Source organism: Balaenoptera musculus, chromosome 16 (assembly GCF_009873245.2).
Source record: "Balaenoptera musculus isolate JJ_BM4_2016_0621 chromosome 16, mBalMus1.pri.v3, whole genome shotgun sequence".
Classification (NCBI taxonomy): domain Eukaryota; kingdom Metazoa; phylum Chordata; class Mammalia; order Artiodactyla; family Balaenopteridae; genus Balaenoptera; species Balaenoptera musculus.
Window position 1 is genome coordinate 31,216,733 of NC_045800.1, and position 23,820 is coordinate 31,240,552.

The window sequence follows — 23,820 nt, forward strand, 5'->3', positions numbered from 1 at the left end:
AAGGTGGCTGCCAAAATGCAGGGTCTTCCTCTGAAAAGTGAGTGAATCTCCTCCTAAGTTGGAACATGACAGTAGCCCATCTAAGTGGGTTCCAGTTGCTCATGGGTATCTGGTCGCAGCCGCCCCCTCACCATATAGGAACTTTCATGCTGAGATCGTGCAAAAAGTGCACATTGACAGTGTCCACCTTGTCAGGCCCTGACCTGGTCCCCCTGCCTCAATTCCTGTCCCCTGCATTACTCCACACAGCAGATGGAGGGATCTTTCCAGTGGGAGTCTGATGATGTCTCAGAGGCTTCCTGGTGCTGGCTGGGTAAAATCCAAGCTACTGTCCCATTTGTTTCCTCCCCTCAAGCCACACTGGAGCTCTCCACATGGGCCAGCCTGGATCCTACTTAGCTCCTGCTACGCCGTCCTCCAAGAACGATCTCAGAGATGGCACACTCTGTTTTTACTCAGAATGTTTCCGGGGGTGGCTGGGGGGGCTGCTTGTGAGATTGGGACGTAATACACCCCCCTCCCCAGGCCCCCATGATGCTTTCACCATCTGTCTGAACCCATTTCTGCCTGCCTGTCTTTTTTGAACCTTTGCATTTTTTCTGATTATATATGGAATTCGTGCTCCACGTAGAAAACTTTGAAAATTCTAAAGCATAAAACAACCCACTCGCAATCCTGCCACCAGATCTCAGCACAGCTAACACTTTGGTCTGTTTCCTTCTGGTGTTTTGTCTGTGCTGGAAAGACTCGCTTGACGTGCTGGAGCTCATACCGCACGGGCCGTCTGGCATTCCAGTTTTTGCTTGTAATTCCCTGAAAATATGTTAATTTTTCCTGCCCTTGGGATTTTCTTCTCTTTGAACAGTCTCCCTTTGGATCCCCAGCCAGGTTAATTTCCCATGAGGTTCCCCGGAAGGGGCCCTCGCAGGCTTCTGTGGGATCCGTGTGTGAGGGCAGAGAGTGAGGGAGGGGTGCTCCCGCGGTGATGGGCATCATGCTGCCTCTAGCCCATAGGGTACCTTTGTGCAGACTAGGGACCAGCCACCCCTTCCTGTCGCACTTTACTGCCATCTGCTGGCCACTGTTAAAACAAGCCTACACTGCTGGGACCTGGCGTGTGAAAGGCATAGGGGTGGTACCATTGTGTGGGTAGGATTTGCAGAGCTGTGCCCCGGCCTGCCGGGCTGTCCTCTAACTCTCCTTTTTGCTGCCTTCTCTCCAGGGTCCTCTATGGGAACAAGATCACAGACCTCCCCCGGGGAGTGTTTGGAGGCCTGTTCACCCTACAGCTCCTGTAAGGACCCAAATGCGAGTGACCTTGGGTGGGACCCATGGAGGGGGTGCAGTATTCCTCCGGCCTCTCTTTCGGCCTCTTTAGGGTGTGGGAGGCAAGGACCTTGGGGGATGGCAGGCCTGGCAAGGCTGTGAGAGTCTAGGGGGCTCTGCAGAGGCCAGAGAGGGAAGGAGAGGTGGATGCAGAGCTGATTGCAGGATGCCTGAGCTGAGAGGCTCCTGAGATGCGAGCTGTGTTCCTGCTGAGCTCGGTGTGGTTGGGGGCAGAGTTGTCTTCTGAAGGAGGGCACCCAGGCCCAGGTCAGCCTCCTTGAGCCCTGAGTGTTAGGGCAAGGATTCTCTCCCAGAACCCAAGAAGCACAGAAGCCAAATGCTCCCTCTCAGCTCCTGGGAAACCCAGCAGAAGGGGAGAAGGATACCCCCAAATGCCTTTGGGAGGTGACTTGGCCACTGTGCTCTCTGCTGTCCCAGAATCCCATTGGGCACCTCTAGCAGTGCCTTGAAAGAGAGAAACGTGGGGGACTAAATGGTCCCTGTGCACAGAGAAGGCAGCCGGAGCTCCTCTGCGTGGAGTGGACACACAGAGGGCCAGATCCCCTGCACCTGCTTCCGTGGACTCCTCCCTGACATAACGCATGCTTGGTGCCTAGGAAGGTGCCTAGGACATGATGAGTCCAATTCTGTGCCTCTCCCCTCACCACCTGGCCCTGGCTCTGCCCACAGGCTCCTGAATGCCAACAAGATCAACTGCATCCGGCCCAACACCTTCCAGGACCTGCAGAACCTCTCACTGCTCTCCCTGTATGACAACAAGATCCAGAGTCTCGCCAAGGGCACCTTCACCTCCCTGCGGGCCATCCAGACCTTGTGAGTGCCCTCTTGCCCTCCCCCTCCCCCCACCCCAGCAGGTGGACCTAGGGGAGGTAACAGCCTCCAGGTACAGGCAGCGGTCTTGGCCTGTGCCTTTGGCTCACCGGGTAGAGGACAGATTCTGAGTTAGACAATCCTGGGTTCAGATTCCAGCTATGCTCCTTACTGGCTGTGTAGCCCTGGGCAAGTTAATTAGCTTCTCTGGGGCTCAGTTTACTCATTCATAAAATGTGAATATCATCTTCATAGGAATGTGGAACTGGGATGCATATTTCAATTGATGGCATGTTTAATTGGCAGCGTTTTGTTCTTTCTTGATAGTACATAAAATAATAGTGCATCTTGCAGTTGATAATGTCTTAAATGAAATACAGTGACAGCAATGTTGATTATAAATTAAAAATTAAAAGAGCAACAATTCTAGGAAGGTTTATTCCTAGGTATTTTATTCTTTCTGTTGCAATGGTAAATGGGATTGTTTCCTTAATTTCTCTTTCAGACTTTTCGTCGTTAGTGTATAGGAATGCAAGAGATTTCTGTACATTAAAAATTTTTTAAAAATAAAGAGCATTTTAAAATCCCCTCCCTCATAAATAAATAAATAAATAGGTAGATAAACAAATAAATAAATGCCTATGCAGTACAATTGGCGGATACTGGTTGATGTGTTACTTAAGTTGTTTTTAATCTATAGGTGTGGTCTCCATTTCCTTTTTCCTTGCACGTTATTTGTTGAAGACACTGCTTTATTGGATCCATAGAGCTCCCCACAGTCTGGATTTGCTTATTGCATCCCCTGTGGTGTAGTTTCACATGTTCCTCTGTTCTCTCTAGGTCCTGCAGATAGAAAATTTCATCTAGGAGCTTGGGTCAGGTTCAGGTATTTTTTCTTTTTCTGGCAAGATGACTTCATAGTATTGTGTACTTTCAACAGGAGGCTCACGATATCTGTTTTTTTTTTTCTTTTTGTAATAAACACAGTCATTGATTTCAGTGCCTAGACCCACTTGTTCATTAGGGATCCTGAAATGGTGATATGTGAATTCTAACATTCCTTCTTCATTTGATAATGCTGTTGCAGTTATGCTTTAAAGGAGTCCTTATTTTTTAGCTGGAATGCTTCTGTATAGGGAAACTTCTCTCCTACTATTTGGTTAAACTCAGGCACTACATTCCACATCTTTAGTTCTGAGCCTGCAGTTTGACTCAGCGTGCTGACCCGTGGGTCCTGTGATGCGTGCCTGATGGGCATTTATTATTAATATTACCGTGGCCATTGTTGTCGTTGCCATCCCTGCCACTGTTTGCCCGCTGGGCAGTGCTCTCCGTCAGCTAAGATCTGCACGAGTGCTGGGATGAGTGTGAAACAGATCGAGTAGAAAGCACAGCTCCTGCTCCCTTGGGACCCTGCACGTCAGCAGGGATGTCAGCCATGAAGACAAACTCATTAGAGCCCACATACCCGCCGGCAGCCCACTCCTGCTAATTAATTTACTTATAGCCAGGGAGAGGGGGAGGGAGCACCACGGGGAAATCTTGCCAAGTATGTGAAATGAGAGGTCACAGGGAGACATTGGCAAGGTGGATTATTTTACGGAGCTGGCAGAACATCTGAGAGAAATGCACTAAGGAGATTTCAGGGCCGGGGACACACACACAGGAAAGCCTTGGGGATGGGGAATGGGGCTGAGTGTCTCATGTGAGGAGATGTCTCGCTTTCAAGGTGGAAGGGGAGCTAGAACATCAAATGGATTGTGCTCACCAGGGGCGGCCTCTGCCTGTGTCCACTTACCTGGCTGGATTTCAGGAGTGCTTCTGTCCTCCTAGGTACCATCCCTGAGATCTTGGCCACTTCCACCAAGGCAATAGTAGGGCACAAAGCTGGAGCAGAGTGTTAGAACAGGAAGGTTTCCCATAGGAGAGATGGTAATAGTAGCAAAACTGATAATAACGATAGTCACCGCTGTTTATTACTGAAGGCCAGGACACTGTTCTTTGCGCGTATTATCTTACTTAATACTTACAATGACCTATGAATGAAGGTTCTATCATCCTTGCCTTACTTATAAGGAAACTGAGGCAGAGGCAGACTCACCCTAGGTCACATAACATCTAGTAGAGCAGGGATTTGGTCTCAGGCATCTCTTCACTGGCACTGAGAAATTAGTTAACTTGCCCCTGAATTGTGCTTTTACCCTAAGAATAGACCTCATTGTTAAGGCTGTAAAGCAAAACTGAACTTCGTGAACAACTATTATATATTGACAACTGAAGTACAATTCAGAACAAGAATTTTAAAAAATGCAAATCCAAGGTACAATCAGACATTGTTATTATAGCCTCAGACAGTTAAACCCTTGGCCGAGTCTTATGTCAGAACCGAGCGGATTTAAACTTACAAAATCTTGCTTGATTTGTTTATAGCTCCAAGATCTGTGGCTGAGTGCCATGTGTCACAGTATTGATTTTGTAGTTTGACTTGCCCCAAGAGATTAAAAAAGAATTTTTTTAAAGCCTGAATGAGGTATAACTTACATACCGTAAAATTCACCTGTTCTGAGTGTACAATTCAATGATTTTTAGTAAATTTACAGTTGTTCAACTATCACTACAATTCAATTTTAGAACATTTTCCATTATCCCCCAAAATCCCTTGTGCCCATTTGCAATCAATTCCTATTTCCAGCCCAACCCCAGGCAAGCACTAATCTAATTTCTGTCTCTATAGATTTGCCTTTTCTAGATATTTCATAAAAATGGACTTATGTGATATATCTTTTGTGACTGACTTCTTTTGCTTAGCATAATGTTTTTGAGATTCCTTCACATTGCAAGTATGTATTGGGTTGACCAAAAGGTTCTTTTGGTTTTTTCTGTAAGATGGCTCTAGTAGTGCTTAGTTGTCTTTAACTTCATTCAAAACAATTTTGTTAGACTGTATTGTGACAGCTGTCATATCAGCGTGCATTTTTTAAAAAACTTATCAAAATTGGTGAATTTTTGTGTAGCCATTTCAATATTGAAGATGGAAGAACAAAAGCAACATTTTTGGCATACTATGCTTCATTATTTCAAGAAAGTAAAAAAGCAACTGAAACGCACAAAAAGATTTGTGCAGTGTATGGAGAAGGTGCTGTGACTGATCGAACGTGTCAAAAGTGATTTGTGGAGTTTTGTGCTGGAGATTTCTTGCTGGACGATGCTCCACGGTTTGGTAGACCAGTTGAAGTTTATAGCCATCAAATTGAAACAATAATTGAGAACAATCAGCGTTATACCGTGAGGAAGATAACCGACATACTCAAAATATCCAAATCAAGCACTGAAAATCGTTTGCACCAGCTTGGTTATATGAATTGCTTTGATGTTTGGGTTCCATGTAAGTTAAGCGAAAAAAACTTTCTTGACCATATTTCCGCATGCGATTCTCTACGTAATGAAAACGTTCCATTTTTAAAACAAATTGTGACGGGCAATGAAAAGTGGATACTGTACAACAATGTGGAACAGAAGAGATCGTGGGGCAAGTGAAATGAACCACCACCTACCACACCAAAGGCCGGTCTTCGTCCAAAGAAGGTGATGTTGTGTATATGGTGGGATTGGAAGGGAGTCCTCTATTATGAGCTCCTTCCAGAAAACCAAACGATTAATTCCAACAAGTACTGCTCCCAATTAGACCAACTGAAAGCAGCACTTGACAAAAAGCATCCAGAATTAGTCAACAGAAAACGCATAATCTTCCATCAGGATAACACAAGAACGCATGTTTCTTTGATGACCAGGCAAAAACTGTTACAGCTTGGCTGGGAAGTTCTGATTCATCCGCCTTCGGATTTCCATTTATTTCAGTCTTTACAAAATTCTCTTAATGGAAAAGATTTCAATTCCCTGGAAGATGGTAAAAAGCACCTGTAACAGTTTCTTGCTCAAAAAGATAAAAAGTTTTGGGAAGATGGAATTATGAAGTTGCCTGAAAAATGGCAGAAGGTAGTGGAACAAAAGGGTGAATACATTGTTTAATAAAGTTCTTGGTGAAAATGAAAAATGTGTCTTTTATTTTTACTTAAAAACCGAAGGCACTTTTTGGCCAACCCAATAACAGTATTTGTTCCTTTTTATTGCCAAATAATTTTCCATTGTATGCACATTTTGTTTATCCTTCCTCACTGTTGGACATTTGGATCATTCCCACTTTGGGACCATTATGAATAATGCTGTTGTGAACATTTTCTTACACATCTTTGTGAGGACAAAGGGTTTCATTTCTCTTGGAATTTCTGGGTCACATGGGAAATTGATGTTTAACCTTTTAAGAAACTGCCACTGTTTTCCAAAGTGGCTATACATTTTACATTCCCACCAGCAATGTTATGAAGGTTCCAGTTTCTCTACATCCTTGCCCACACTTGGTATCTATTTTCTTTATGATTATAGCCATCCTAGTGGGTTTGAAGTGGTAGCTCGTTGTGGGTTTAATTTGACTAATGATGTTGAGTATCTGCCCAAAAGATTTTTAGTTGTGACTTCTTAATGTTTAATCCAAGAAAGAGACTGGGAATCGGTCTCCCCTTCTACCTTCCACTATCAGAAATGTCCATGGAGATAATTGTCTGGCCACATGTGCAGCCTATTTCTGGGTGTGCCTTTAACATGATTATCTTTTCCCAAACAGATTTTTTTCTTCCTCCTGAGCATTTTCTCTCCCCAGTTCCCTGCTCTTTACACCTTCTAAAAATTCTACTTTATGGCAGATACTTAAGTTTATACAGAAGCCACTTGCCTCGGTGGGTGATTCAAGTTTTGTAGGTTGCTTTTGACAAAAATAGCCTGTTCTTAAAAAGGATGTATTCTACTCTGCACCCCTTGGACATTTTAATATGTGCCTGAACAACATAATTGAGTTGATTTTAAGCAGAGTTTTCTGCCAAGATTGTGATAGAGGGAAGCAATTCGTTCAGGCAGAGGCTGTGTACTAAGGCACAAACAGATGTGGATGGGGCGGGTGGAAGGATCCCAGAGCAATCCCTGAATCCTGGTGTACTTTAGATTAGCTACGAACTCTACCCTGGGGAGTCAGCACACACATCTTCGCTGTGCAAACTGGCAGTTTAAGTCGGGGAAACAAACCATCCAACGGGATGCAGAAGGGGTGGGAGGGGCCTGGCCCACCTGGTGGAGGTGAGAGGAGCCAGGACTCAGGCAGGAAAGTGGGGCGGGTGCTGCAAAGGGGAGTGGCAAGGACAGCTGGGCAGGGAAAGCTGTCACCAAGCATACTGACCAGTGGCCAGAGGGCGGAGCCCAGGAGGGGATGGATGGAGAGAGAGTGGCCAAGGTCTGAGCTGAGCTGAGTGCAGACTCTGAGCAAGGGCTCGTGCCTCTGCTTGAAGAGAGCTGTGTGGCCCTAGCAGGAGCCTGGGCTGAGGTCAATATGTAGATGACTTGAATTAATGGGATTAGATGAAGGAAGAGTAGCCATGGCATGGCGAGTCCTCTGAGCTGGCCCCACGCAGAAGCATTGGCTCTTGGGAACAGTAGCCAGGACAGGTGCTGGATCCTTTTCCCGGGCTGTCTCGGTGTAGAAAGCAGGGCACGCAGTGCCGCATTGGCCCAGACACAGGTGGGCAAGCCGGCTGCTGGGTGGTTCAGATGTGGCTGGTCTGAGCCTGCAGGGCGGTCAGGGCCAATGGGAAAGACACCCCTGTGGTCACTTACAGTGACCCGGGTTCCCTCAGCTAGTATCACCTGTCAGCTGCCCCCGCCCCACATTTATCCTACGGGTAACATGGGGAGCGAGCAAGAAGATATGAGTGGTTCCCCAATAAGTAGCTACTCAGTAATGCTTTCTGAGTTTCGCTGTGTCAAGAGGCGGCCTGTAAAATGGTCAAGAGGGCGCAGCCCCTATGGCCTGGGGTAGGAACGGAGATTCCATGGAAAGCTGAGGGGCCGCAGCAGGCACTTTGAGACCTCCTACCCCAGCTGCAGGCCCAGCCTTGCCACCCTGGCCCCAGCCCCTTCTTGACAGAGGCTGTGGGAAAGAGGCTGCTGCTGCCCAAAGCCACAGGGAGGGGACAGTCTAGGACTCATGGCACCGGTGGGGTCCAAAGGCTGCTGGATGCTGAGGTCTTGGGTTCTAATGTCCATTCCATCACCTCGCCCTTGGAAGGACAGGGGTGCCCTGGCCGGTCTCTAGGTTGCTCCTGCCTCCACTCCTGTTTGTCACAGGGCAGAGGGAGGGACAGGTGAGTAGAAGGAGACGGGACACAGTGAGGCTTGAAGGGACAGCTGGAAGCTCCAGCCTGTGGAGTTCCATCCCCACTGCGAGGCTCTGGTAAGACTTCTCCACAGGTGGTGGGCACCCCCAGGTGCTGTCCCCAGGTGGTGCATTTCTCCCCAGGGCCAGGCGGGCTCTGGCCACGAGCAAGCAGTGAGGCCCCGTCCAGGTGGCGGTCAGCACAACTGTGCAGCTTTGTCTCTGATCTCCCATCCGCCCCCTTTGGACAGGCATCTGGCCCAGAACCCTTTCATCTGCGACTGTAACCTCAAGTGGCTGGCGGACTTCCTGCGCACCAACCCCATCGAGACCAGCGGGGCCCGCTGCGCCAGCCCCCGGCGCCTCGCCAACAAGCGCATCGGGCAGATCAAGAGCAAGAAGTTCCGGTGCTCAGGTAGCTGCCCGCCTGCCCGCCCACCCGCCCGCCTTCAGTCTGCTCAGGGACCCTGTGATGTTCCTGGATGGTCCCAACAAGGGTGCCCTGGACCACTCTGGACCCACGCTGGAGGGTGCGGGCCCACAGTGTAGACTTGGATCTACAGTTTCCCACCCCTTGTTTTACTGAGGCCTGGGAAGGTGGTAGAGCTTGCTGAAGATACCCCGGAGAGGACAGGCAAGGACCCAGGTCCCTCTCCTCCCAGGACAGTCCTCTTTCAAGCTTTTTAAGACACTCAGGAGGCCTGGGAACCCTCCTCAGAGAGATGGTTGCCTCCTCCAGGCTCTGGGGCAGCAGAAACGGCAAGTGGCTGGGGACAGTGTGGGTCGGCTTCTGAGCCCGGATCCTGGTTCATCCTCACCTGTGCCGTTGCATGTGAACTTTCCCATGGTTTTGGTGCTGCCTGGAAGACGTTTACTTGGGTGTGGTGCTGTCCCCTGCATCAGCCTGGGCAAGGAATATCTGTGTTCGTAGCAAGACCTTCACACAGGGGTTGGGTGGGTGGGCACTGGGGCCTTGGTTTGTGACCCGAGCCTGGTTCCTGGGGTGGCTTCCGCTGGGCAGCAGGGCTGGGGCCTGGGCTGTTCCCTGCATGTCCTGGACAATCCCAGCATTGTAGTGTTTCTGCTTCTCTCCCCAGCCAAAGAGCAGTACTTCATTCCAGGTAAGAGGGGGGACCAAGGCCGGCCTGGGTGGGACGGTGGCAGTGGGAGGCCAGGGGGGCCCGGGAGACTCTGGGCTGGGCAGGGCTGCTTGGAACCCCTCCGCCCCTGGCCCCCGCCCTCTCACCACAGGCACGGAGGATTACCAGCTGAACAGCGAATGCAATAGCGACGTGGTCTGTCCCCACAAGTGCCGCTGCGAGGCCAGCATGGTGGAGTGCTCCAGCCTGAAGCTCACCAAGATCCCTGAGCGCATCCCCCAGGCCACGGCCGAGCTGTGAGAGCCCCCAGCCGCTCCGCACCCTCACCTGCCCCCAGCTCCCACTGACCCTCCCGGCCCTCCTCCGGGTTTTCCTCTGTTGCAGCTCTATTTGGGGACCACTGGAGACCGCACCCCAGGAGCATGCCAGCTGCTGGCTCCAGCAGGAAGTGGCCCCTCTGCTTCTCACTCCCGGTCCCACACACCCTGCTGCGGCAGTCTCTGGCCCGCAGGGCAGGTCACCAGCCTGAACCAGGGCGGCTTCTCTCAATCATGCTTTTGCTTTCTTTGTGGGGACCTGATTCCATCAGCTGAAGTTGTAGCCTAAGCCGTTCTTTTATTTTTCTTCTTTCTCTAAAAATATAAATTTGTGCACGTATATATATGCATGTGCACGGATACCTACACATGCCTGTCATTTATGTATGTAAATTTCATGGCATTTTTCATGTTAAAAATATCCCCATTCACTCCCCAGCTCTTGGTCCAGCCTTTTCTGAAATAGGATCAATTCATCTCACCAGAGAAATTCTTCTGGGAGTCCCCTTTGTTTGAGTCCCAGATAGTCTCAGTTTGGAAGATACTTTGATGTCTGTCATTTATGGATGTATAAGTTCCCTTCCTTGCTTCTTACAGACGATTAAACAACAATGAGATTTCCATCCTGGAGGCCACCGGGATGTTTAAAAAACTCACCCATCTGAAGAAAATGTGAGTTACCCATTGGCAGGAAGGTGCAGTCAGGACGCCGGTCAGGATGGGGAGGGGAAATTCTGGGTGGGGTGTAGCTCCTGTCGGGGGCAGGGCTCCCGTGCATGGGAGCTGGGTGCAGGAAAAGGGTCCTGAACTCCATAATCCTCTCGCAGCAATCTAAGCAACAACAAGGTGTCGGAGATTGAAGACGGGGCCTTCGAGGGTGCAGCCTCAGTGAGCGAGCTGCACCTGACCGCCAACCAGCTGGAGTCCATCCGGAGCGGCATGTTCCGGGGCCTGGACGGCCTGAGGACGCTGTGAGTGTGTGGCCGGGGAGCGGGGTGGGCAGAAGCCAAGCCAGAGCGTGGGCGTCTGCGTTAAAGGGAAGGGAAGAGCGAGGGTGGGGGTCTCCTTGCCTGGCCCCAGCTTGCAGGGGTTGAGGGGGCCGCGGCTGAGGACCCTGGCTGCAGTGCGCCAAGTCATCAGATGTTGGTCACTGTGACGAGGGCTGCATTCTGGTTCCCCAGGGTGGGGGGTCGATGGCGGGTGAAGGGATGGGGAGGTGGGCCCTTCCGGAGGTCCCCTCTCATCGCCCCGTGGTCAGGATGCAAGAGCACAGCACGTGTTTTCAGTTCAGGAGTGGCTGGTGCTACAGTGGCAGGGACCTCGCAGAGGTGACTCAAGTGGGTATAGGCAGGGGAGGAGGGATTCCCACCATCCCTGGGATTCTGAGACCCGAAGACTCAGAGCCCAGGCAGAGCTCTCCAGACGTCAGGACTGAGTGGGATCCTGGGGTCATCCACCCCTCTGTGAAGGCTGAAGGGAGCCCCTCTCTCTGTCCAGGCAGCACTAGCTCTTCAGATGATCTTGTAGACCTTTAGAGCGTCCGATAGACAGTGCTGTCCCGTCAGACTCGCCACAGGGACAGAAACATCCCACATCCGCACTGACCAATCTGGTAGCCACATGCGGCTATGGAGCACTTGAAATGTGGCCAGTGCTACGGAGGCACTGACTTTTGAATTTCATTTCATTTTAATTAATTTAAATATAAACAGCCACATGTGGCTAATGGCTACACTGTGGACCTCACCTCTAGAAGCCACCAGCCTGGATTTAAATCCCAGCCCACAGTAAGGCTATAGATTTATTTTCTGAGCACGTATCATGGCATTTGTGTAAGGTAAATGAATGCATGGAGGCATTCCCTGTGGATTTTTGTTTGTTTGTTTTACACAAGGGGATTTATTATGCACTGTGTTTTGCAGCTTGCTTTTTTTCACTTGTAAAGATAGTGTGGCAGGTTCTTCATAGAGGGCTGCCTCATTCTTTTTTATACTTGCCTAGTATTCCTTGAAAGAGGGTGCCGTGGTCTATTCGACCAGTCACTTGGGTTCTTTCTGAGGAAGACTTGGAGTGGACAGAGGAGAGAGGAAGGGCTGGTGCTGGGACAGAGCCTGCAGGAGCATGTGAAGGATGGTGAGGGCACAGGAAAAGGAATGCCTGTAACCCCTCCACTGACCACAGTCAATTGTTGATATAGACAACTATCCTTCCAGTTACACACACACACACACCTGTGTACACATACACATGTACACCCACATACATGCATGCAAACACACAGATATATTTTAATGGAATCCTAGAATACATTTTATATAGTAATCTGTTTTTTCCTTAAACAGAATGTGAGTGTTTTTACGTATCCTTAGGATTTCTTTTACAAATCATTTTGAATGATTATATATTATATAATTGCTAGAGATTTAGGCTGTTTCTAATTTTATTACAAGCAATGCTGTGATTAATATCTTTGTTATGAAATTATGTGCTCATCTGGGGTTATTACCTTAAAGATAAATCCCTAAAGGTAGACCTGCGGGGTAAAAGCACAAAGGGCCCTTTTAGGGATTTTGGCACATCTCACCAGGCACACTTCGCGCAGGTCCCAAGTTGTTTTCCTGCCAGCTGTGCATGAAAGTGCCCGTCCTCCCACCCTCCTGCCAACCCTGGGCTTTACTATTATTATTTTATTTTTAATTATTTTGTAATTTGGCAGGCAGAGATTCACTATCACTTAAATGTCCTTGATTTGAACATTTTTCAGTGAATGTTCATAAGCTATTTGTTTATTTACTTCTGTGCATCTCATGCTGTGACTCATTTATCCTGTAACGGAAGTTTGTACCTTTTAATCTCCCTCACCTAGTTCACTCATTTTAATTTAAACCATTTTAATTTCTTTTGTGAATTGCCTATTCTGTGTCAGGTTTCGTTTTTGTTTCTGCTTGGGGAAGGGAATTGAGCCAGATGTTTGAGGATGAATAGAGACTTTTGCAGCTATAAATGAGGAAGGAAGGTCATTCTAGAAGGAGATCCAGCCGGGGAAAGGTGTGGGGATGCAGGCCTGGGCAGCAGGCCTGAAGGACAGAGGAGTGGAGGGTGGTCCATCCCTGGGGAGGCGGGCAGGTGCTGCTCTGGGGCTGGGTTGGGCAGGCGCTCACATGTCACAGTAAAGAGTTTAAACATGATTCTGTGGACAGTTTAGAGGCTGCTACGGGCTTTAGGCTGGAGAGTGACATGGCCGGGTTTAAGTTTTAGGAAAGTCTCAGGTGTTGATACGGAGTGTGGCCCGAGGCTGGGGAGGCTCTGGGCATCCAGGGGGTGAGGGTGATGGTCGTCGGCATGGGGGCCGTGTGGGCAGGATGGAGAGGCGGTCAATTCAGAGGCAGGCAAGGCCTGGAGGGGAGCCCAGGTGTGTAGAATCCTGGCGCTGTGGCTCCCCTCTCTGTGGCTCAGTGCCCACAGAGGAGAACTTGTGAACTGGCCACTGGCGGCCAAAGCACAGGGCAGGCAGGTGGCCGCAGGGCACGGCACGGGCTCTCCCCTCCTCTCCCGGCCCCCAGGATGCTGAGGAACAACCGCATCAGCTGCATCCACAATGACAGCTTCACGGGTCTGCGCAGCGTCCGTCTCCTCTCGCTCTATGACAACCAGATCGCCACCATCTCCCCTGGAGCCTTCGACACCCTCCAGGCCCTCTCCACGCTGTAAGTGTGCCAAAGAGGGCAGGCGGGCCTGGAGCTTGGGCACCAGCCATCCGAACTGAGCCCCGGAGCCCTGCCCATCCACCACCTTAGGACACGGCCTTCTCCAGTGGTCACTTTAAAAAGACTCAGGGTGTTTGGGTCCTTGCACGTTAGAATGTTGCCTCTTGGCGGGTTGGTTGTCTGGGAGTGTTGGGTGGCTGTGTGGCCAGCACGTGGCGAGCAGGAGCCGGCTTTGCTGGGACAACTGAGTCTGGTGGTTGTCTTCATGGTCATACCACCTGCCTCTTCCAGGAACCTTCTGGCCAACCCTTTCAACTGCAACTGCCAGCTGGCTTGGCTGGGCGACTGGCTGCGCAAGAGGAAGATCGTGACGGGGAACCCGCGATGCCAGAACCCGGATTTCTTGCGGCAGATTCCCCTGCAGGACGTGGCTGTCCCCGACTTCAGGTGTGAGGAAGGTAAGTCGTGGGCCCCCTGGGTGGCAGGGGGATGGGGAGTGGTCATGCCCCAGAGAGGAGGGGTCCCCTGGGGCGGGGAGGCTCTGTGGAGGGGGAGGGGCGAGGAGCAGGGAGACCTACTCAGTCCTGAGCCTGCCTCTGCCTGGTGGGGTCTTCGTGCGATTATAAGAGCAATAATGTGCTTATTGTTTAAAAAATGGGAAAATACGGATAAAAGACGGGAATAAACATTACCTATTAGCCCATCACTCAGAGAAAATCATAGTTAACATTTTAGTGTAATGTCTTTATGTAGGTACGTTTAACCCAGAGACCTACCTCCTGGTTATTCCTAAGCACTCTGGACAGTGGATTCAGCCTGTCTGTAATGTGCAACAGGACACTGTCAAGGGGGCACCCGTTCCTCCACACACGGGTCACTTCTTGTGCCAATGTCCTCTTTCCCCTGAATCCTCCATCTCTCTCCTGTGGCCACTTCCTTCTTTCCCTACCCATGCAGAATCTAGCCCGTCCCTCCATTCTCCACCCTGGCCCCCAGAGCATCATGCACACAGGCAGCTGTGGGAAGCAGATTTTTACCGAAGGTGACAGAACAAGGTTGCGTCTTGCCCAGTCCTGGTCCCCCCTTCTTCAGCCCCTCCTGTCCTCTCTCCAGTCTGCTTCCAGGGGGCAGTTCAGCTCTCAGGCTGGCCCATCCAGGCCAGTGAGGGGGGTGCTGGGTGGGGAGCTTCAGCTTTCACGCCAAGAATGACAGGGTATTTTTCTAAACAAAATCAATGGATTCTCTAAGAGCAGTTTGGCTTCTAACTTTTAAAATAAACAAAACAAAACTCCATACTTCTCACATATATATTTTATATCATAGTTTCTTTTTTTAAAAAAAAAAAACCTGAGCTATGTATTTTGGACATTTTCTGATGCCATCAAGTATTTTTTTGAAAGCATTATTTTTTTCCAAGAAACAGTTTCTTTTTATTTTTCTTGTTACGAAGTGAGGCATCTTTATTTCCTTAAAAACAAAACCGAAAATGATGGACAATCCAGAAGGAGAATAAAAAGATCACTGATGAGTCCCTCTTTCTACTTCCCCACCCCAGATGACTCCTGTCAGCACTCCATGTGTGGCCCCCTGGATCTTTGCTGAGTGTTCGTGTGCACATGTATGACACACGTAGGGTCTTGCAGTACTGCCCGTGTACCTTCTCAACATGACAGTCCCTTGTCTGGAGGCATCACATGGCATTTACGTGCTTCCAAACTTCTGCTGTTATGCCTCGTGCTGCCAGGAACATCCTGATAGATAACTCTCTGTACATATACTCAGTTTTTCCCCTTAGAATAACTTCCTAGGAGTGAAAGGATGTGAATATTTTTGAGGCGTTGCTGCCGAGAGGCAGTAGGACGTAGTGGTCAAGAGGGCAGGTTCTGGAGGCAGCTGGCTTGGATTCCAGGCTGCGGGACCTCTTCCAGGCTGATGGACCTTGGGCAAGTTACTTAATCACTCTGTCTGTAGTTTCCTTTTCTCTAAAATGGTCTGATAGTAGCACATCCACAGATGGATGTTGTGAGGATTCAGTGAGTTCATCCTTATCACGTGGCACCTCCACACAGACGCCTTCCATAACCGACAGTCCCTGGCACCTGCTTCCTAGCAACTGCGATGGTGGTGTCCTTATCGTCCCTCCTACACCCAATCAGAAGGAAGGAAGGCACACCGAGGGCGCTCAGTACTATTTATTGAATCTGTGAAAGATGGTGGGACAGAAGGGGCTCAGACTGTGTGCCAGCCAGACCTGGGTACAGACCCTGAATTGCCTCTGATCAGCCTTCTGACCCAAGCAAGCTGTTTAACCACTCCAGATCTCAGGAAGATAGAAGTTCCTTCATTCCTTCATTCAACTGACCTAATTTGGAGGCTGCTGTGTGCCAGGCCCTGCTCTCCGTGTTGGGCTCCTTCAGTGAACAGAGAAGGGGGCGCAGGTCTCTGTCCCCGTGATGCTCACATTCTAGGGGCAATGGCAGCTCCCTTTACATACGTTAAGGAGATTACGTTCGATACAGTGTCCGGCACATAGTAGGTGCTCAAGAAATGGTGTGGCTGCCATCCTCCTTCTCTGCAGTGCCTGGGTCCGCCTCAGAGCTGAGGTGGAAGAGATGGACCCAAGACCTATTTTAAGCTCAAAACAGGTCCAAGGGGCTTTGCCCCTGGTGGGGGAAGGGCGCAGCTGAGAGGAGACTTACTGGTGCACAAGGTGGTGTCAGCGCGGGGCCACTGTCCGCAGGTGCCCTGGAGCTGGGCCCTGGCTGCAGGAGGCCCTGAGGGGGCCTGTCCCCTCGCTGACGTGGCTTCACGCCTTCCTCCCCAGGCCAGGAGGAGGGGGGCTGCCTGCCCCGCCCGCAGTGCCCCCAGGAGTGCGCCTGCCTGGACACCGTGGTCCGATGCAGCAACAAGCACCTGCAGGCCTTGCCCAAGGGCATCCCCAAGAATGCCACAGAGCTGTGAGTAACCCCTGCCTGGTGGCAGGGAGAGAGGGCGACCAAAAGCAGGTGTTAGCTGACTAGGCGCTTGGAGCTAGGGCTTTGCAGGGGACACTGGGTCCAAGGAGGTTTGAGCTTCTCTGTGGCCGCCCCCCTGCTCTGCAGTCACCTGACGGCAGGGGTCCCCCGTGGCGAGTGCTTCATCCCCTTAAACTAAGCTCTGCCTTTAAAGTAAGAAATTACATTGATTTTCCCACTTCACATCATCTCATGAGCATTGCCCTCAGGAGAACGCTCACAAAAGTTATTTTTATTGTCCACTTAATATTCCATCACGTGAGTCTACTGTGATCTATATAACAAATCCCCCTTTGTTGGTATTTAAGCTTCCAATTTGTTTACTCTCATAAATAACACTGAGGTGAGCATGCCTTCAGTGAAACTGCTAGTTGGAGAGCGGTGCATTGTTGGGACTCTTGATGACCTTCCAGAAAAGCTGTCTCCTCTGCACTCCCGCCCGCCGTGTGTGGAAAGAGCCTTCTTGCTCCCCCTCCCCCTCCCATGCCCCATCAACACTGGCTGTTGTGGTGCTAACTCTTTGTTGATTTGGATTTGGTATCTGAGCCCATGTGGGGACGTGGGTATAAATGTGTATGGCAGACAGTGGATGGAGAGCAGGCTCCTTTGACAGACCCCTCCAAAGGGAAGGCCTGGGTCAGGCCCTGACTCTTCCTGCCCCTGGGATTAGTCCCTTCAGGCCTCCATAGCCGAGCTTTTCTTTTCCCTGAGGGGAGCACGTGAGGTTTTCATTTGTATTTCTGTCATTACCTGCAAGGCTGGTATTTCTTCACAAGCACACCAACCACTGCAGTCCTTGTCCTGTGACTCTCCTGCTGCATCCCCCGCCCAGTTTTCTGTAAACCTCATATGTCCCGTTCTCTCCTTGGTGCCTCCTAGCAACCCTGGGAATAATGGGACAGGCAGGACAGCCTGGCTCCCTTGACTGAGGATGCTGAAGTTCAGAGACTTTAAGCCTCAGTTTTCTCAGCTGTAAAATGGGGCTACTGGGTTTGTTGACAAGGAAGGCTGAGAGGATCGAAGGAGATGGGCCGGGAGTCATTCTGTAGGATGCAGGGTGATGGGTCGGGGGAGTAAAGCCCTGATTTGTGCTCCGTGGACCTTTGGGGGGTGGACAAGGCATCCTGAAGGCTGCCTTCGGTGGGGCTGCAGCTCCCAGCGCTCGGATCAGCTTAGTAAGGATGGCTGGTGGCCATGGGGGAGGGAGGGCAGGTCACAGCATTTCGAATCCCAAGCTCCGCGGATGATGAGAGACCAGTGGGTGGGAGAAGCCGGGTCGGTCACAGAACTGACTGCAGAGAGAGTTGGAGAGTCACCTTCGGGGTCCTGAGCCTGGATGGTTAGGAACATGGAGTGTAGTGCTGATGCAGTCAGGGGAAGCCTGTGTGGGTGTGAAAACGCAGAGCTTAGGTTTGGGCATGTTTGGGTCTGGGGCCAGCCTTAGGCACCTCGCCAGCAGGTAGAGGGGGTCCTGGGTGCTGCTGAGGACCTGGCAGGTGGGTATTAGCCTATTACAAATTACCTATTTGGCCAAGAAGCCTGGAGAGCAGAGAGGGAAGGCCAGGGGGTCCAGGATTGAGCCTGTGGTGCCCACCGACAGGGAGGGTGCTGAGAGGGCCAGGCAGGGGCTCGGGAAGGAAGCCACAGGAGGCTTCATGTGTCAGTGGCTTTTACTAAGTGTTTCAGCGACATCTTCCCGAATGGCCTAAGAAATGTCCGTGTTTTCTCTTCCAATTAGCGATTCAGGACCAACTGTGTAGTCTACATGTAGGAGAGGAAATGAGTGAGAAGGCCATGGCTGCAGGGGAAGGTTCTCCCTGTGCCGGGCTCTGCCCAAGGCCGAGATGGCTGCACTAACTGCTGTGTTCTCTCCTGTAGCTACCTGGATGGGAATCAGTTCACGCTGGTTCCGGGACAGCTGTCCACCTTCAAGTACCTGCAGCTTGTGTGAGTATCCAGGCCTGTCTCAGAGGGCAGGAGGGCCATTGGAATCTAGCCATTGTGGCTCCAGCTTTCCTGGAATTCCCTACAGATGCCACTCTGGCCGATCCATTTTTTTGTTTTGTTTTGTTTTGTTTTTTTAATTGCAGTATAGTTGATGTACAATATTATGTAAGTTACAAGTGTACAATATAGTGATTCACAACTTTTAAAGGTTATACTCCATTTATAGTTATTATACAATATTGGCTATATTCCCTGTATGGTACTGATCCGTTTTTTAATTTCACCCCATCCCTTTGGGAACATCTGTGCACAGAACTGTTTTGCCATCTAGTGGCCATTCTTGGGAATTGCATTGTTCCAGGCTCTCTCGGGTTGGAAACTGTGTGCTTCTGCCCACACCATCTCCCCAAGCCTCTAGGCTGGTAATTATTGTTAAAGAGGGTTATCCTTGCAAAGGTAGGAGCCAGAGCAGAAGAAGAGAGTTATGGAAAACTTCTTGATCCAACCTTGGCTCCTAAACCAAATATGAAATATGGCAGCCTCAAATACACATCTGTAACTAACTCTTTCTTTAGGCTAACATCTACTTTTCTGTTATTTCCACTTTTGACCTTTCTGCTTCATGAAAACATACAGAGTAAGCCTCAGAATAAGTTCAGCTCCTCTTAGCCTTCCAGCTTAATTAACACCTCACTTCAATTGTCTTTATCTGCCTATTGGCCAGATCCCACCAAAAAGAAGTCCAGAGAACATTTCATCTGAAGTGCCTTGGAGCAGTGCTGCTCAAAGTGCGGTCTGTGGAGCAATGGCAGCCTGAGAACTCTTTGTAATGTGCCTGAAACTAGATAAGGAACTCGCACCAGAATTTTAATCAACACATTGCTTCTTCCTTCATTGGGAAAGTATTGCTATGAAGAAAATCTTAGCTAAACTAAGTTGTGTGTTTAGTGTCATAGGTGATTGCATTTTGGCACAAGCCCCTTGTTTGGGGACATTCAGTTTGAGGACTAGCTTCTTTGAGTAGCACTGGCTTACAGAGTTTCGAAACTCCAGTTTATCTGTCTTTGCTAATGACCTAGCCATGGTGTTTTGACTGACTGTTCCAACAGTGGAGGTGAGAGGTGGTGGTTAGAGTGATTTGTGGCCGGTGATAGAGTGACAAAGAGAGAGACAGCCTTTCTTTGGTCTAATTTGAGGCAGCCCCACTAGTGGTGCGGATATGCTTGAGGAGAAAGGGAGGGAGAGGGGACTAATGTGAAGGCAGTTCTTACTATGAAGCTGCCTGTTGGGGGCTGAAATACCAGCACCTCCTTATCATGGGGAAGGACCACAAAGTGTACTTGAAGTTTGGTGATGTATTTAAATGTGTCTCTAGGAACAATGGAGTGGTTATGAATGAGATTAATTAGAGGAACATTTACTAAAAGAAAATGAAGGCAGGGCACATGGTTTTATTTGCTGAGTCAAGAACTGCATGAAGTGAGCAGATATGAAGCCCTCTAAGTCATGGGCCTTCCCACTAAATGTCACGGTCTGGGGGCATGCAAGGGAGAGAAATAGGAGAACATACGTCGTGTGGAGTGACGAGTGTTCCAACAGAGGTAAATGCACATGTTAGGGCTGTGGCTCAAAAGAAGGAGTGGTGGGCTCAGGGTAAGGGCTGGGAGAGGTCAGAGTTCACCAGGTGCAGAGGGAACAGGATATCCAGGGGCAAGAGAATTTCAAGAAGGGTAACAAATTCATGCAAGGCATGTGGGGACCCATGAGGGAGGGGGGCCATGCCCTGGAGTACCTGGCAGGTGGTGAAGCTAAAGGGTCTGGAGGTTGCACTTTAAGTAAATGGGAACCACTGCGGGTTTGTTGGTAGAGAAGTGACCTCATCAGATTTGTGTCTTAGAAAGATTGCGTGGTGCCCACCATGTGGAAGATGGATCGAAAGGGGGCAAAGCTGTGAGTGAGAGATGAGGCAGAAACCAGGAGAGAGATGACGGTGGCTTGATGTAGCAGAAACTTGGGAGGAGGGGGCAGATGGGACAGATGAAGAGAGGCACAAGCTAGTTAGGTGAGGGTGTGGGAGGGAGGACGTGGGGGTAGGGCAGTGTTTCTGGGTTGTTGGAGCTGCTGACCGGGATGGAGAGCACAGCACGGGGCACGCGGGTGGGAGAAAGCACAAGAATTGGAGTGTCTGTGGGACATCAGATCTCTGGAGGGGACTTCGTGAGAGAGGTCTGGCTGGGGCCACAGCGGAGGCACCAGTTGCGCACGATGGTGAGGGAGCCAGGAACGTCACCGAGGGCTGAGGGACTAAAGGAAGAGGAAGAGCAAGGACAGGGCTTAGTGATCCCCGTGCCTAAGGGGTGGGTGAGAAAGAAGCATTCACCAGAGAGGTAGGGGGAACGTGGGAAGACAGTGGTCTGAGGAGATTTGAGAAGAGGGTGGTCAGTTGGGCCAATGCTACCGGGTCACTCGGAGAGCACATTGCCGTGACCTGGGGCTTGGGGGCCAACAGACTGGGGTTTGACTCTGTCTGTACTTCCTCCCAGCTGTGTGACCCTGGGTGGGTCACTTCATCACTCTGAGACCCTGCACCTTCTTTTATAAAATGGGTTTACTATCTCCCTCATAGGATTATAGGGAGGGTGAGTGAACAAACCCACATAAAGTACTAGCAAGAGAGAAAGGGTAGAGAGCCCCCTAGGCCTGGCAGTTGGGAGGCAGCTGATGCCCTTGGTGGGAGCATTTCCATGGTGGGTGGAGAGTGGGAGCCAGGCTATAGTTGCACGGGGTGGGAGATGAGGAAATGGAGACCTGAAACCCTGGAGACATAGAGCGAGTTCAGGGAGCAGAGCGGAGGGCTGTAAATAATTGTGAACCAAGCGCCCCCTCCACCACCTCCCACCCCCCAGAGTGCCGGTCAGAGCCACTTGCCCGCCTGGCTGAGGGAGGCCATGGCCGGAGTGGGAGAGGGGAGGAGTTCTTTCTTTCTAAATGATGATACTTTTGTCTTTTCCAGGGACCTGAGTAACAACAAGATCAGTTCCTTAAGCAATTCCTCTTTCACCAACATGAGCCAGCTGACCACTCTGTGAGTCCCATGGCGGGAGGTGGAGGGAGGGCTTGTGGCTACTGAGACTCTCCCCAAGCCTCGGTCACTGGCAGGTATCCCCGCATAGCCTCCCTCACCCTCCAGGGAGGGTGACAGGGCCTGCCCACTGAAAAGACTTTTAAAAAACATTTTTTTTTAAATTGTGAAACACAGCGTGTATATGGAAAAGTGCAAAAAACATAAATGTACAATTTAACAAATAATCATAAAGCTAGAACATGTGTAAATACCTAAGGCAAAAAATAGAACACAGCTAGCACCCCAAAAGCCCCCTCATCTCTTCCTGATCATTCTTCCTCTCCCCACACCCGAGGCAGTCCCTACCTGGAGTTTTATAATGATCACTTCTTTGGTCTTTATAGTACCATCTACATATACATTTCTACACAATGAAGTTTAATGTTGCCCACTTTCGAATCTTATATACATTGAATCATACAGGATGTAGTCTTTTATGCCTGGCTTCTTTTATTTACCATTATGTTTGTGTGAAGCTGTGGTCTCTTCATTTTCACTGCTGTATAGTATTCCTTTGTAGGAATATACCATACTTTCCTTATCCATTCTACCACTGATGGATAGTTGCACTGTTTCCAGTTTGGACTATTGTGAACGGTTACTCTCTGAACATTTTTGTGCCCATATTCTAAGATATTTTAATGATTGCTTTAATTATATTCCAAGCAATTGATTGGAAAGTATTAACAAGCATCGTTTATAATTGCCTGGAGCTTAAGAATGTATTTCGTTCACCTTCCCAATACCTCACTTTACAGATGATGAGCCCAGGACTTAAGAACTTTCCCTTTGGTTCTACTGTGGTCAAATAATAGAGCCAGTACCCTAAAAGACAGGGTCCTGACTCAGTCAGGCCCCCAGGAGCAGAATGTGGTCCTAAGGCCACAAAGGGCTGCACTTACCTGCCTCAGGTCTATTAGTCAACTGGTTTCCATTTCAAAGTCTTCATGAGCCTGTTGACTGAAAGAAAAATGCACAAGTTGTGAGTTAAGTTTTATTCGGGGACCTTCCAGAGGACTATAGCCTGGAGACAGTCTCTCAGATAGCTCTGAGGAACTGCTCTGAAGAGGGAAGGGAGGAGCCAGGATACACATGAACTTTTTTTTCTGAGAAAAACATGGTGGTCAAGCATCAAAAGGTTACTGTTAATCCCAAAGAACAGATATCTCAAGTTAATGATTTTAGTGCTTTTCTACCTATGGGAAGATGTAAGAGTCTGGGGTCATTTGAAATTTTTCCTTAGATATGCATCTAAGCTACCTAAAGGCTAGTATATTCAAAGCACAGAATGCACCCTGTCTTTCTCTATCCTGGATTCCCCTCAGGGCACACTGTCGGTGGGCAACTGAAGTGGCTAATGGCTTGATCCTTGTAGAACTGGAATGGCAGGCAACATTTTTTTCTTTACAAGCCTATGTGTGAAGCTGCCATGGTCTAGGGCAGTGGTTCTCAACCAGGGGCAATTCTGCTCTCCAGGGAACATTTGGCAATGTTTGAAACGTTTTTGGTTGTCACAGCTGGAGGAGGGCAGGGGGAGCTACTGCTTCTCTGTGGGCAGGGGCCAGGGATGCTGCTGAACATCCTACAAGGGACAGGACAGCCCCCCAGCAAGGAACTGTCAACAGTGCTGAGGCTGAGAAATCCGGGGCTAGCTGATCCTGGAAGCTGTAAGGGGAAACAGCCTTTTCCTGTGATAAAAAATGTCTCATTTCTCTTGTTATTATTTAAAAAATAGCTTTAATGAGGTATAATGAATATACAATAAACTGCACATCCTTAATGTGTAAAATTTGATACATTTTGATATATGTTCACGCCCATGAAACCATCACCACAGTCAAGGTGGTGACCACCTGCATCACCACCAGAAGTGGTACCAGAAGTGGTACTCATTTTCTCCGTCTCTCCCTCTTCTTCCTGCAGGATCCTCAGCTACAATGCCCTGCAGTGCATCCCTCCTTTGGCCTTCCAGGGGCTCCGCTCCCTGCGCCTGCTGTGAGTCTTGCTGCTCTTCATTCCTCCAGGGAAATCTGCCCCACCGAGGGCCCTTCTCACCCACCTGGCAGGCAGGAATGTCCCCAGGTCCGGGGCCCCAGCAGGGCCAACTGTGTCCAAAGTGCGAGGCCAGTCCACTCTCATTGGAGCTCCTAACGGAGGCCAAGGAATGAATGGGAAACCATCCGAGAAAAGGGGGT

The 23,820-nt window shown here is 49.8% G+C and overlaps 1 protein-coding gene across 1 annotated transcript in view; it reads left to right on the plus strand.

The window, feature by feature from the left end:
* SLIT1 (slit guidance ligand 1) overlaps positions 1-23,820 on the plus strand; it is a 170,401-nt gene that overhangs the window by 121,026 nt on the left and 25,555 nt on the right. The window contains exons 12-24 of the mRNA XM_036828945.1: positions 1,223-1,294; positions 2,017-2,160; positions 8,668-8,831; positions 9,514-9,537; positions 9,668-9,812; positions 10,431-10,505; positions 10,661-10,804; positions 13,397-13,540; positions 13,832-13,998; positions 16,365-16,497; positions 18,433-18,501; positions 21,515-21,586; positions 23,549-23,620. Coding sequence (XP_036684840.1) covers positions 1,223-1,294; positions 2,017-2,160; positions 8,668-8,831; positions 9,514-9,537; positions 9,668-9,812; positions 10,431-10,505; positions 10,661-10,804; positions 13,397-13,540; positions 13,832-13,998; positions 16,365-16,497; positions 18,433-18,501; positions 21,515-21,586; positions 23,549-23,620 — 1,425 coding nt within the window. The remainder of the gene's footprint in view (positions 1-1,222; positions 1,295-2,016; positions 2,161-8,667; positions 8,832-9,513; positions 9,538-9,667; positions 9,813-10,430; positions 10,506-10,660; positions 10,805-13,396; positions 13,541-13,831; positions 13,999-16,364; positions 16,498-18,432; positions 18,502-21,514; positions 21,587-23,548; positions 23,621-23,820) is intronic.